This window comes from Syngnathus floridae, chromosome 6 (genome assembly GCF_059516105.1).
Source record: "Syngnathus floridae isolate MCC-2025c chromosome 6, RoL_Sflo_1.0, whole genome shotgun sequence".
Classification (NCBI taxonomy): Eukaryota; Metazoa; Chordata; class Actinopteri; order Syngnathiformes; family Syngnathidae; genus Syngnathus; species Syngnathus floridae.
Genome location: NC_142418.1, coordinates 7,122,066 through 7,136,643, shown reverse-complemented (window position 1 = coordinate 7,136,643; position 14,578 = coordinate 7,122,066). Strand labels below are relative to the sequence as shown.

The 14,578-nt window shown below is 41.3% G+C and overlaps 1 protein-coding gene across 8 annotated transcripts in view; it reads right to left on the bottom strand.

Annotated features, from left to right (window-relative positions):
• The window catches only part of shank3a (SH3 and multiple ankyrin repeat domains 3a), a 126,034-nt gene that overhangs the window by 13,536 nt on the left and 97,920 nt on the right, over positions 1–14,578 (bottom strand). For 5 of the 8 annotated variants that reach the window (XR_015859262.1, XM_088379894.1, XM_088379898.1 and 2 more), the window contains 8 exons: positions 8,013–8,088; positions 5,631–5,713; positions 4,300–4,424; positions 3,560–3,695; positions 1,863–1,943; positions 1,460–1,483; positions 795–922; positions 600–705 (listed from right to left, as the gene is read on the bottom strand). Coding sequence is in view for 7 of the 8 variants with exons in the window: in XM_088379894.1 (XP_088236020.1) it covers positions 600–705; positions 795–922; positions 1,460–1,483; positions 1,863–1,943; positions 3,560–3,695; positions 4,300–4,424; positions 5,631–5,713; positions 8,013–8,088 (759 nt within the window). In the remaining variant the exon portion in view is untranslated. Of the gene's footprint in view, positions 1–599; positions 706–794; positions 923–1,459; positions 1,484–1,862; positions 1,944–3,559; positions 3,696–4,299; positions 4,425–5,630; positions 5,714–6,563; positions 6,618–8,012; positions 8,089–14,578 lie in introns of all 8 variants that reach the window. The other 3 variants (XM_088379895.1, XM_088379896.1, XM_088379900.1) reach the window with 2 other exon arrangements.

Genomic DNA, 14,578 nt, shown 5'->3' with positions numbered 1-14,578 from the left:
TTAAAACGACCCAGCAGGTCCATGGCTACTTCACACTTTAATCCTGTTAGGTGTGAAACTGTCACCTTGCACAGTCAACAGCTTATTCTTTTAACACATTTTTTTTTAAATATTGCCTTTAAAATCTTTGTGTGAATAATTCAAACATGAATTAAGTGACTCACACAGCAAATAGTGATACTTGGAAGATTAAAACTGTATCCCCGTCTATCATAACACAATAAACTAAAGAGTCTACCATAAATAGTATACAAGAGTCTATTTATATTTGGGAATTACATTTAAAAACAAAACCGTCCAACCAAACCACAGAATTTCATGCTTAATATCCTGTATGCTATTGTCAACGCCCTCAGTATTGTTTGAGGCTTTTAGCCCTAGTGTTAGTAAATTAGACTGTGTTTTTCAATGAAGCTCATTGGCATAGAGGGGGGACAATTTCTCTCCATGGCATCATAGCATGCCACCATCTGCTTGAGCTTGGTGAATTTGACACTTTCTGTTTGCTCATTTTTACTGGTTAGCACTACGCAATAGTGAGTTTAGCCTCATGTGTGCGCGAATGGATAGTGCAGTAACAGAATAGGTGATTGTTTTACCAAATGACTTGGTCCTGGCCATCCCCTTAGGTAGTGCCATATGATCTCTCTCCATGGCTGGATGAAAACCTCCATGTAGCGTCATCCCTTGTCGCTCAAACAGTGACTGCAGCCAGACGCCCCACAAAACATTCAAATGTGAATCGTTATGTGTTTTTTCGAGCGAAGTACTGATCTTTGAATATGTGCACTCACACTGATCTCTGCTGGTGTTATTCTTCTGCTGGTGGGGCGCTGTTTGACGGTGGCTGCTCTGTAATCTGCCTCCGGAGGCTGAGAACGCAACATGGACTCCTGCGACGCCAGCATCTCGTCGAGTCTCTCTGTTGAGAAGGTAAACGAGCCGGAACAAACTAAGTAAGAAAGCAATGAGACACACGAGGAGGCACTGCCACCATATTTTTAAATTTGCTAAACATAGTAGAGAATAATGATGAAAAATTATGATCTATGACGATTTTAATTTGTAATGCAGTGATTTGCCAAATGTGGTACATGAGCTCCCTCTTGTGTTATAGGAAATAATCACTTAATTAAAGCTTCAAATTACTAGGTATAACGGTAGTGGCTTGATTATCATTATAGGTTTTTAATCTGATATAATAAATTTGTGAAGCACAGTTCAATTCGATTTTTTAAGTACAACACTTTAATTTTATAGGATTCTGTGTTGAAACCTTAAGTACAATTTCAATGTAACTTTTGTGTTCAGTACATTTGGAATGAATGATTCAAATAGTTTCTTTGAAAATTTCCTACATTTAAACACACTATTAATATTTAAACATCTGTTGTTACAGTTGCTTATAGCGTAAATATGTTTCCCTGCCCAGAGAAGTGATAAAACCTCTGCATCTCACCTCCTCTTCTCCTCCGAGCAGAAGCTTGGTAGACAATGAAAGCGTCAGCAGAAGAGAAAAAAAAGCACAAGGACATGCCAAGAGAGAAGTAACTATTGTCAAGGTTAGTGGAAAAAAGGAAAGTGGAAAAAGGAGCAGTATGGAAAGCCTTTTGAGCATTTTTTGTACGATACCCACGGACTACTTCACTCTTTGAATATCATAAGACAAATCATCAGAACAGTCAAAGGACTAGGGCGCTCTAGTGAAATACTGTGTCTTAGTAGAACTGTTTTTTTTTTCCACAACTGCTCTCCACTAAAGACCTCAAGGTGCACAAGAAGCGTATCAAACAAATGTTCAAACAGCTTTCCACAGAGAATGCCAGCGTGGAGAGGGCATGACCAAAACCGCCAACACTCACCCAATTCTTCCAGCTCGGCCGTCATGGACTTGGAGCGCAGCGTAAGCGTGGTGCTGGGGGCTCTTTTGGGGGGTGGCGGTGCTGTGGAGAAAAGGCATGGCGTTGAGGAGGACCATGATGGTGTTGAAGACCGTGGTGAAAACTCTTTGGCTTTGCGGCTCAGTGCCCTCCGGGCTTCCCGCAGACGGCCGGCCCATGCCGCTGTCGCCTTTGTTTTGATCTGATCCGATTTGGACGAAGTGCTAAGCAGGGAGCCCGACTTCTTCATCGCGAGGCTCGGTTAGTTGGGAGGTGTTCCTTCTCTGTCACTCCCGCACATAACATTGAATCGAGGGAAAACGTGGTCCACTATTTGAAACGCATCAACACAGCAGCTCGGGCACGCAAGCGGGTCCTCGTTGACTTGGGGCCTGATTTACAACTGTCTTGAGCTTTTAGTAGATCTGCTCTTTTTCTTCATGGGAAATTTGTGAGAGCACAGCAAGCACAAAACAAAGTTTCCAGCGATGGAATTGGAAGAATTGGTGTGGAAAATTAAACTAACATAAAACTGAGTTATAGAATAGAGACGTTTGGCTCTAATAATTTTGAGGAAAGTGCAAGTACATAAAAGCCATGTTTTGTTTTGTTTAAAACTCGCCCTCTCACAAAATAACTAACAACTTTGGGAGAAAATTTGATGATCACATTGCGTATGTTAAACTCATCTAGTGTATTCGCATCAACCTCTCACAGCTCATGCAAAATGAACTGCTCAGCAATTTTGCCCATTTGCAGAAGCGATCCTGGGTGCGCTCAGTTAGTCCATCAGCATTCACATCTGCTGGTGTGAACGACTTTATCCCTGTTTTTTCATGTGCAACCTTTTAGGAAAACAACCCCTTGGAGGACAAAACGTCGTCTGTGCTGACAGATGGAGAGAGGACAATCAGCTAAGGAGAACGATATGCACCAGACATCACTCCTCCTCCCTTGAAGAAGTTTGGTAATCCTTCTTCAAACACTCAACGTTGCAGTCTCCCCAAAAACTCAGTGCAAAACATTTGTGTCCTTCACTGAAGAAGCATCAAATCCTTTTATCCTTCATATGGCACTTGTTGTAAGTCCACAGTCCTGGTCTTCATCGGTTCTGTATATGTGTGGGTCGTGCTCATGCCGCAGTACAGTGGAGACGGAGGTGAGAGAGCGAGAGAGTGAGAGAGAGAGAGAGAGAGAGAGAGAGAGAGAGAGAGAGAGAGAGAGAGAGAGAGAGAGAGAGAGAGAGAGAGAGAGAGAGAGAGAGAGAGAGAGAGAAACCAGTCCGAGAGGCAGAGAGAGCCTGTTGCTATCATGCAATGCTTAATTTCAAACGTGTGGTGTAGTCGCCATGACAACAGTGGCAAGGAGCACCGAGGATGTAGAGGTGCAGGGAGACTTTGGATTTTTCATGTGCATTTCATTACAGAGCAAGAAGTGTGTGGTAAAGTCTCAAATCCATCTGAAAATCAGCCGTAATTGTAGGCAATGAACGGATTAGTGCAGTCAGCAGTAGTCGGCGATCAGATTAGCATCTCCCCAATCGTCCATTTTGGAGAGTTTATGGCAGCTGACTTTGGATGAAAGCTGAGGTGCGCGCAACTACACAGAGCTTTTCAAAGTCATCTCCCACAAATGTCAAGTGATTTGTGTTTCCTCTCCCAATATTTGGCGGCATTTACCTTTCTTGCGGACAACCTCCTCCGACTCTGGCTTACGGGTGACAGAGACCACCTTCATCAACAGCCGGTTCCCTCCTTGCCGGATCAACGACACCACTTGCTTGTGGCCGACCTTCACCACGTTCACGCCGTTCACCTAACGGGTGGCAGAACATTTTAAAGTTGCTGTCTTTAATGTACAAGATGAATCAAGAGACAGTGGGAGCTTGACTTAGGAGTGAGTGCCTCAACTTACTGTAAAGTTGGCATTTCCGTCATATATATCGCTCCAACAAGTCCATACATATCCCAACATAACAATTCCATTTGGTTCTATTTGATCCACTTGCACCTTTTAAATCCAAACTGATTTTCCAATTCAACTAGTTTTTTTTTTTTTGCACCTCAAGTACGAATCATACGACCTCCTTTTGAACCCCAGGAAGGATTTGTAGTCAATTTGCTGAAGAAGATTAGTGGGAATCCATAGAAACTTGAACTTGGAGGCTATGGCGCACACAGCACAAATAGCAGCACAATGGCTACTGAAAATGAACAAAAAAAGTCAAAAAGGTCTTTATATATATTTTTTAATGATGTTTTAACTTTACTATTTCTCTATTTATTTTTTGAAGAGGAGCCTTGAGTGGACCAAGGGCATTTCCATTGAGTTTCTACTTTTCACACAGGAGTCAAAATGTGACATTTTTTTTTTTTTTTTTTAGTAAAGGTGTAAATTTTGTGTGTGTGAGCGCAATTACCTCGATGAGAAAGTCTCCTGTCCTCAGTCCAGCCCTCCAAGCCACCCCCTCCATGTCGACAGACTCCAGATATTGCAAAGCGGGGAATGCTGGGGTCGGCGTGAACTCTTCGATGGGGGTCTCGGCTAAGCCAGTAAATAAGAGGATTTAGTGGTCACATTGCTAAGCTTTTGGCATAATCGAAAAAGTAATGTTTTCAGCTTTCCAGTGATATTGACCGTTACGCTAAGCCACTCATGACATTATTACCACAGATATGAATAATTTCGATATGTGTGCCTAATTACGCGACTTGAACGTACTGCAATAGACCAATTAGCGACCAGTATTTTGGGGTCTAGCATAACAGTTATGTGTGGATATATATATATAATAATAAAACGACAAAGAGCAATTGATTTCCAATCTTTTGAGATAATTATTGACGTGAGTACTTTTTAAAAACTGCAATTTTGGAACACTTCCCAATGTTCAGTCCATGAAATTGAAACGTGGAATTGACGAGAGAGGCGCACGTTTGACCTACGAAGTCATTATTGCCTTGTATCTCGAATCTACTTTACCTGTGCAAATTTAGACGACTTTTGTTTGTATGTGCGTGTGCGTGTGTGTGCGTGTGTCTTTCAATGGACAGTAAAATACAGCTCCACAGGTAGTGAGCAAGTAACGGTGGTAACAGTGACAAATAAAAGTAGGCTCCTGCCAAGGTAAGCGCACCACCCCGACACTCCCACCACCCCTCCCAAAATGGGGATTGGGTGGGGACGGCTGGGGGAACATGCGGTAAAAGAGTAAAAGATAATCACACTAAAGAAAATAATTAGCTACTCTTGCCATACTGGTGGAAAAGGTGGGGACAATGATGGATGGAGAGGTTGTCAAGCATGATGAAAAGAAGGAATGAGGGAGGAGGCGAGTAAACATAAGAAAAAGCAAAAGGAGCAGTGTCTGCTAAATTGGAGTGCCATGTGTGAGCAGCAGATGGCACAGCGAGTTGGCAGCTGACACACACGCGCACACACAAAGAGTGCATCTGAATACACCAACATGTTGACCAAAGCTGCTACTGACTCATATGATAGATTCATTGGTAGCACAGTCGACTCGTGAAAAGGTTCTTCAAAACTCTCATGTGTGGCTTTTGTAAGATGGCACAGTGCTTGAGTGGGGTTTCTACCAAAATGCAAACCATGCAGGAAAGTCAGAGCCTGGATTCAAAGTCACAGCCTGAGAACTAAGAGGCAGAAGCGTTAACCGCAGGGCCACCATGCCACCCTATGTCCTGGCCAGGAAATAACTCTAAAATCCAAAATGATAAGAATAATGCTCACCTTTTGCTCCACGCAGTACAAACCCAAAGCCCTCATTTTCTCTCTTCTGTAAGACGGCATTCTTCTCCTCTATGATGTAATCACTGGGGAGAGAATAGATGAAAAAAGTCAGTATGATTCTGGAAAAAGAGTGTTCCTATCTTCATGCACACACGCACACGCACACGCGCGTGCGCACACACACACACACACACACACACACACACACACACACACACACACACGCACGCACAGACATGAGCAGCTCAGAAGCGTCTTAAGAATGGATCAATCTTCTGTCTCTGAAGTGACACACACTAGAGACATGATGCTAATGAAAGCGTAAATTCATCGCTGTCTCATTCCAGTTGTTGACATTTGATGGAGAAATGCAGACTTAAAGCACAAGCAGAGTCAAAAATTGTCTTTGCAATAAGAGGTTCTATGTACTCCCAGTAGTCTGAACATGGCATTCTGAATTATATTTCATTCGTGGATTATTTATTAAGATGATTAAGTGACCCGCATTCCACCATTCACGACTGGCTGACATTCTATGCAGCACGCCCCGCTGCTGTCAACAGAAATCAACGTCAAAGTTTGCGAATGTCACGTGATCAAACCCAGGTAAGCCAGATTCTATTAACCAATCCAGACCCCGTCCAGTTTTTGAGGACAGGGTAGGGCATAGAAAGTTCAGATTTCGAGTACATATTTTTAAATGTTGGGAGTAGAAGAGTCATCAGAAAAAGAATGACAAGCCTACTTAGACACAGTGACCTTTGAAATATTTGTCCCTTGTTTCTTCTGTCAAATGCTTAACATCAAATACACTTGAATGCAAACCAAACACATGGCTTGGTAACGTTTTTGCAGCAGCGTGTAAAATCACCCAATGATTGCGCTCGCTCTCCTGTTAGCTTAGCAACACATCACTTGGCACTCAAGACTTACCGAGAGAACACAGAGTTTGCGCTGGTGCGAATGGCTGATCGGAAACAAACCTTTCTGCAAGAAGCCAAAGGCGTTCTGTAGTAAGTGATACAAAACTCACAGTTCCGGGAATTGTATTTAATTGATCAGAATGAAGCAAAAATGTAACAATGTTGTCCGACCAGCAAAAAACAGACTATGCGCAAGGTTTGAATTGGGGTGACTGGATTTTTGATGGTTACTGAAGATGTTTCACTTTCAAAGAGTAAGACAGAGAAACATCTCCATCAACAATGGAATATAAGCCTGCACACCCCTGTTTAAATACCAATTACATCTTTTTGAGAGCATATAATAAGTGGCTGTACAACTGACTTTGAAGTCCACCAGTTCTCCTAAAATATCTTCAGTTGGCTCAAAATGCTGCAGCTTCGCGGGGTTAAGAGTTTTTGATTTTTTTTTTTTAATAATTAGCTTTTATTTCAATTGTGACTTTTTTTATAGTTCGTTTTAATTATTTTTTAGAGCGGGTCTGTTAGATTATTTTTTTTCTACAAATGTTTTGCTTTAGTTAAGTTGAGTTTTAAAAATTACTTTTAGTATTAGCCATAAAACAGTTCTGCTGGGATGTCTACTTATGACAATTTTTGGTTGAATACGATTAATGAACTGTCACTAACCTCATTTAACTTATTAGAAATGTTCAACTCCAGTGTACCCCCCCAAAAAAAATCTACATCTGCCCTTTAGGATGTGCTTCTTTTGGTCCCTAACATGTAATTTAGATTTCAGTGTCAGATTTTCTGTACCTTGACAACGGCCACGTTTACATATTGGTTACGTATGGTTGTCGACTGTCAAGTGTACCATGCAAGTCCATAAAACCCGGAGCGACACAAATGACATTTAGAAACTCAAAAAGCAGGGAAGAAATAAATGAAAAGCTGACATTTCATAGAAAGGCAGGGAAAGCTATCGAAACAATTTCCGTGTGGCAGAGTCATATTGAAACTGTCGCTTTGCCATTGAAATTACCTGCAAGCTAAAAGCAATGAATACAAAACGAAATTTTTGTAATATTGGCAGCTCAAGTGATGACAGCTTGGACAAATTCATAGAAAGTTATGCCCACATATATTTGCATTCTAATGACGTTGCCTTTATATACCACCACAACAAATTTGAATACAACGTTCAGAAAAAAAATCTGTATTTTTGTTTTTATGACTTTAAAGTAGGGCAATTTGACAAAGAACATTCGAGGAGGCTTAATAAATTAAAGCAAATCAACTCAACACTGCTTCAGATCCAGTGTACTATTGTGGGGCACCGAGAGAGTCCAAATTCCACTAGTGCTGTGGCGGCTTGTTGCCTTTAGGTGGCAGCCAATTCCACAACAGATTTTTCTTTCCAGCGGCACTGACCCGGTCTAAATGAACTAAATTTTAGCACACGTGAGCAAGGCTGTACCTGTATGAGGTGAAGTTGTCATAGGATCCCACAGTGTAGTGTCTGAACAGTCTTTTGGTGCGGTCCTCTCGAGTCTCTGCAAAACAAAACACCACCACAATGATACAAGGATTTTCATTGTCATGAATGGTCATACCTTAGACTTGGATGATATGTTAAAATGTTAATCCTACTCCTTAAAACACCAGCTCGACTGTTACCAAAGATGATATGTTGCTGTCATTCATGATTTTGATACTCTAATATTTCCATAGAGTTGGCAATACATATAACAATAAAAAAAAACTTTCACAGCATCAGAATATTGGTTCTGATTATTTTCATCTTTATCGTGAGTTGCTCTCTACATTTGTATGACATGTTCAATTGTTACTTATTGCATGGCTTGCCCAGTCAAAGGAATTTTCAATACAGCCAAGTGTGAAAGAATTAAATGTTAAACCACCCCACTTTTTCAGATGTAGTAAAGTATATTTGTTAAGTTAATTTTTTTTCTAGAACTATGGTTTTTCAAACGTTTCAATTCAATTGGAATTGATCATATTTGCATCACTACTACATTATTAGGTAACAATTTTTATAGTATTAATGCTCAAACTCTACATAATCGAAGTGACTTACGAACATGCTTTGAATACTTTACAAAGCCATATTTTTTTTCCAATTCATTCTTATTTCATCTGCCTTGTTTTCTACTATGCAAGTGGATTTTGGTTCACATTCTGTCTATTTGATTCTGTGTGTGTGTGTGTGTGTGTGTGTGTGTGTGTGTGTGTGTGTGTGCGTGTGCGCGCGTGCGTGCACGTACGTGCGTGCGTGTCTGCGTGTGTGTGTGTGTGCAAGCGTGCCTGAGTGTGCGCATGTACGTGTGGATGTATGTGAGACAAAATATAACCTGCCCATGCCAACAATTTTTCCATTTTGCGCTCAGGTCTGACACATCATCCGTCACCTCCCGGTCACTGTAGTGTAGCATTTAGAATATTTATTCTTGTGTCAGCTGTCACTTGTATTTCCAGTTTAACCCCTCAGAGAATACGGTATACACTTAGCAACTGCTTTAACGTCTGTTTGATGTGTGAAGATGGACGAGCTTTATATTAAAAAGACCTCTCGCTCACACTAAGTACAGTCACCAGGGTCGAGCAAAACTACATATGCACTTTTGAAATGAATGTTTACAGGCACCGTGAATATTGGCAAAGAAATTAAGAACAAAATGTTGATTTTAATGCAATACTGAACTGGAAAGGCAGGAAAGTAGTTCTGAGAAAAGGAAGAAAGGATCCAAAATAGGAAGGAAAGAATGAAGGAATGAAGAATGAAGGAAGGAAGGAAAGTAGGTGGTCAGAAAGGGAAGTAGTAAATCATGTTGAAGGTTGAAGATAAGAAAGCCAAGCAGAAAAGCAGTTTAAACCACAGAAAGAAGCAGGTAAGGATGGGTGAATAAAAATCAACCGGGACAGAAGGCAGGCAGAAAAGGTGTTTGATAATAAGCCTGTCAAATAATACACAAACAGACCAAACTTACCCCTGTTATCTGTGCTACGGTTGATGATGTTTCGGCAAACAGGATGACAACACATCACTATGTAGCCTGTTTAGCACAAAAGTCAATGCAAGGCACCCAGGGGTCGTTTTGCAAGCGTTACAGCGACGGGCAACTCTTATGGAGGATGTGCTCCTGGACACACCAACATCTGTGGTGCCCTTGTCTGAAGGTCAAACACAGCACACACGCACACAGCCATTCTCTGAACCTTGATGAAATGGGAATTAACCTACACTGTCTTGCCGCCGATAGATAAGAGCTGCAGACAAACATACACACACAGACACGCACAATTGCGCACTTATCGAGTCATTGACTTTCTTCCCACACCCTGACTCATTTGATTTTCCCTGCTCATGCTGGGAATGTTAACCTCCTAAACTAGGTGAATTAGGGCCTCAAGCAGTGGACAAACATGCTGATAATCAGGTCCGATTTGAGAATTCTGCCTTCTTTCTGACCAAAGTCAGGAAAGACGTGCTTGTCAGATGCCTCGAGAACATTATCCTATTTGGTTGTCTGGTAGTGTGGGGTGTGTTATGAGAGTTTTTTTTCTCTCCCTATCTACTCAGAATATAGTTATAGCCAACAATCACAAATGCTAAACCAGTTTAACAATTGCAAGGGTAAATCCTTGCTGCCTCTCACAGGTCAGTCATGGTTCCATGAGAGACTCCGATTTGGGGAGGAGACACATGATTGTGGGTGTGAAGATATCAAAAAGAGTAGTAAGAAAAGACAATTTTTTTTCGTTGTCATGTGTGGGGTTTCTAAAATCGATTTAGATGTAAAAAAATCGGTCTGGCCCCCACTTCCTCAAAACAAATCCCTATGAAACCAATTTGTTCCTCTAACCCTAAATTGTTGACAAGAAGATTCTTTGAACCAAAAGTCCTGCTTAGTTCAGGATAAAGTTAGCCTGCTGACAATAGTAGAGGGTGAGATAATGGACAGCAAGTGGAGAAAGTCAGCAGAAATCCTCCAAAGTGCACATCACTTTTAGTCACAGTGTTCAGGGTAAAGAGTGAAGGTGGAGGTGAGGTGTTGTCTACAAATCAGAGACATCTCATTGAGAGAGAAGAGAGGCTTCCTGTCAAACAGTCCTGACAGCTAAATGACAAAATAGCTTGTTGGTTCAGGTTGGTTCCTTCCCGGAAAAAATAGATGTCGTGATCACAGAGTCCGTGATACGGACAAAGTCCTTTTTGGACCACACACAAGGATTTGGCGTTGTAAAAATCGAAACCTTGTCATAATGTTTGTTAGCAGTAGATGTCAGGAACTGAAAACGATGAGAAACACTTGTTTTGTTTGGGGTTACGCATATGGTTTTGTTGTGGTTTTGTACCGGTCTGGCTGGTAGTATGAGCAAGATCAGCAGCAATAGCAAATTAAAACAGTCAAGATTCAAACAGTCAAAAATTTAGTCACAGGCAACCTGCTCCGTGAACTCAGCACCAGGCCATCAATTTGCCAGGAGCTAGTGACAACGAGTGACGAGCGAAAAATCAACTTGGTAACAACATATTTGTTCTTGGTTACGTCCCACCACTGGACTTACCCCAATAAAAATCACGCCATAACATGCCGGCTTGCTCCGCCTTCACCATCGTCATCACCCAGTCCATCCTGCTACACACCACAGACAGCTCGGACACCAGCAGTTCATTTTTTGACGCAGGGGTTGGTCCCCTGAGATGAACCTTGCCAGATTCCGGCCTTCCACGCTCGCCTTTCCCACATTTTTCCTTCACGAACAGCCGAAAGTGTGTCAGACTCTTTCAGCCTCCAGCAAACAACTGCTTCTCATTTCCATTTTCTCTCTCTCTCTCTCTCCCTTTCTTGCTCATTCAGATTTTGGTGGGTTGGCTTGAAGAGCCTTTGGAGAGCTCCTCGTTACCACCCGAGTGTCGTCATGGAGTGAAAATACCTCGGCTCTTGTCAAAGTGGAGGGAGCCTTGAATAATTCAGTGCAAATGCACTCACAACAACAAGAGGGTTTTGTCCAAGCTTGCCGAACGCTGCGAAGCCCGCTGACTAACACCAAGTCAGTGGCTCAATGATAAACGCTTCTTACTGCGACGATAATGTTAACACATCTTAACCCTTAAATAAATGTCAGGTCACATTTGACCCATTTTTGATATTTGAGGGTAATAAAAACAACTTTGAAATCACCCTAAAATCGTGATACAAAATTGACTGAAATAGAAATATTTCAAGATACAGTGGTAACCTGATTTACAAGTGACTTTCTTTTCGCTCGGCTGATTTTTTTTCCTGTATTTGTAAGCAATGATTTGAGTTAAAACCACCAGATGACAGCTGAAAATTGAAAAGTGGACTTTCCAGTAATATAAAATATTATTGAAATATTTCGGGGGGGGGAAATCTGCCCTCTCTGCTCTCATGATATGCTTTGAATGTAATGTTCAATCAATGAATCAATTTAATTCATGTATCTATCCATTTACTAAATGTAATGAATTTGTGACTAAAACTAACCAATCTGAGATTGCAGGAACAGAAGGCATGGATGAGCCCAGACTGAGGAGACTCTTGGCGGGCGGCTATTCAATTCCGGTGAGCAACAAAAATGAAAAAGAATTAATTGGAAAGCTCTTTATTACATGTCATGGGACATTTCAATTTGGCAATACTCTGTGTTATGATGAACACAGTGATTTTTGAGGCTAGCGTGTTTGCCAATTTGGCAGACGTCAAGCTTCAGGCATTCAATGTATGAAGTATATGAAAAAAGTATGAAGGACAGCAATGAAGGCGATTTACAGTGAAGCGTGCCCTAGCACTCGCACGATGGTGTATACCTAGAAGACAAGTGCGTTTACGTGCAAGTGACCTGCTGTCCTCCAATCAGGCTCCCTTGTCAAATGCGATACGTCTTCTTCTTTAGCGGAGCAGCTTGGCGGTGATTCGTTCCTGCCATCATGCCGCCGCCGTCTATTACCATGTGATGTGGCTCGCGTTAGAGATGCCTCGCATTGCACCTGACTGACTTCTGATGAAAAGCATTTTGTATTCGACACACATACATACTGATACAGAAATGCTCGCAGCCACTTACTACATGCACACACAGACTTGGAAAAGGGGGCGCTTCTTGAGCTGCCGGTCCAATATTGCCGACTCAGCTGAACCTTAATACCAGACGCTTCTTCCAAACTGTGCTTTACAGTCTGCGCCTGGCACCCCTTTCTAATAATAAAATGGATTAGTTGGCTACGCTAATGTGTGTGTTGACTCTACACACCATACAGAGACCATCAGTGTAGTGTGTTTCTCCATTTTTACAGCCACCAGTTGCTTTTGCAACCAAAATTTGCAGCTGAATGCAAGTTTCATGCATGTCTTTTTGAGGGGACAGCAAACAGATATTTGGTGTCTCTGCAAGAAGCGGCAGAGAGGGGATAAGAATGGTGACAGGCATACTGAGGGTGTGCACACACAAAAGGCCTTAATGTCAGATGTGTTAACATGACATTTTAAGTGTGAAGGGCAAAGACTGGACTTGTCTGATAACATGACAAGAAAGGAAAATGAATAGAGAGGGGAAGGCAAGAATGACACACCTTTTCAGTGTTCATTTAACATATTAAAGATGAAATGCTTTTTTTTAAAGTTTAACAGCACTCCGTTTAATACAATAATGTGCTCTTTGCACATAATAGTAATAATAACAAAATTACAACATGAGTTTAATATATAATGAAATATTTCAAACAGTTATTTCTGCAAAATACTGCATATATGCAGATGCTGTTCATAATGTAATTCCTGAGAAACAAGTTTACATAATTAAAGACTAAAAAGAATATTGCAAAGGAGTCCCAAAATGTCCATATTTTTGTGATGCCTTATCTAAAGAATGGAAATTATGATTACAGCGATTCTAATCTTATAATAATAAATGCTATATTATGTTAAGCAAATTTCTGTAGTTGCTTGAAATGCTTTCATTTAATTAATGGCTATTCTGCCCTAAACTTTACATATAGTAGAGGAAAGGTTTTTTTTTTTTTTTTTACTATTAAACCTAAACCTTACCCCTTAAAACCTCTATACCTGAGTCAAATATGGCAACATATTAAAGTTTTGATAATACATTCTCAACCGAATCACAACTTCCGCGTATCTAATTTTATGACCGGCGAGTGTTTTCAGCAGGTGTTCCCTCACGAGTGCATTGCATCATCGCTCTCTGTCTCTCTCCCTCCATCCACACTGCCGCAGCCACGCGGGTGTTTAAGCATTCCGATGGTGTGCAGACACATTTCCAAACTTCTTAATGGCTGCACTAAAAATAGCACCGACTGGGAACGACAGAGCTGATTCATGCAGCTGTGAGTCAGTCAAGAGCACGCCGGTCAATGAGAAGCGGGTGCCTCTTAAAACGAAACCAGCGCCCAATCGACCATATAGCTTTTTCCATCACGGAGAAATAAGTGCCTTTAAATGGCCACAGGTGTTGTTGTTGTTGTTTTTTTGCATACACATTTATTTATTCAAGTATCTATTTTCCACTTAGGTACTGAGTGCTTTTGCCACCTCTGGCTGACATTGGGATGAGGGGCACGTTTTAGGGTGGGTAAAATCCCAATCAATTGCAGACATGGGATTAACAAGAGAGTTATTGGTGAAAATGAGCATCTCACGGTCCTTGAGTAATGTCATTAGAAAGGCAAAGAAGGGCTCACATCATTATCTCCTCCATTAGCACATGTAAACAGCCTCATACGTGAGTGCATGTGTGTTTGTGTGTGACAGAGAGAGAGAGTGAGATGGAATGCATGTATTGAGGGTATGGCCACTTACTACCATTTAAGATCAGTGTAATTTAAAGCAGACTAATCCTCCACAACACTGTCCACTTATTCACCTATAGACATTTTTTTTCCTGTGGCTATTTGGTGGCTACTCTTTTCTTTGTGCTCTTAATGAAGATGTTCTTGGAGAGGGGAATCAATTGCGTGCAGTTTTTCACGGTATGAATTTA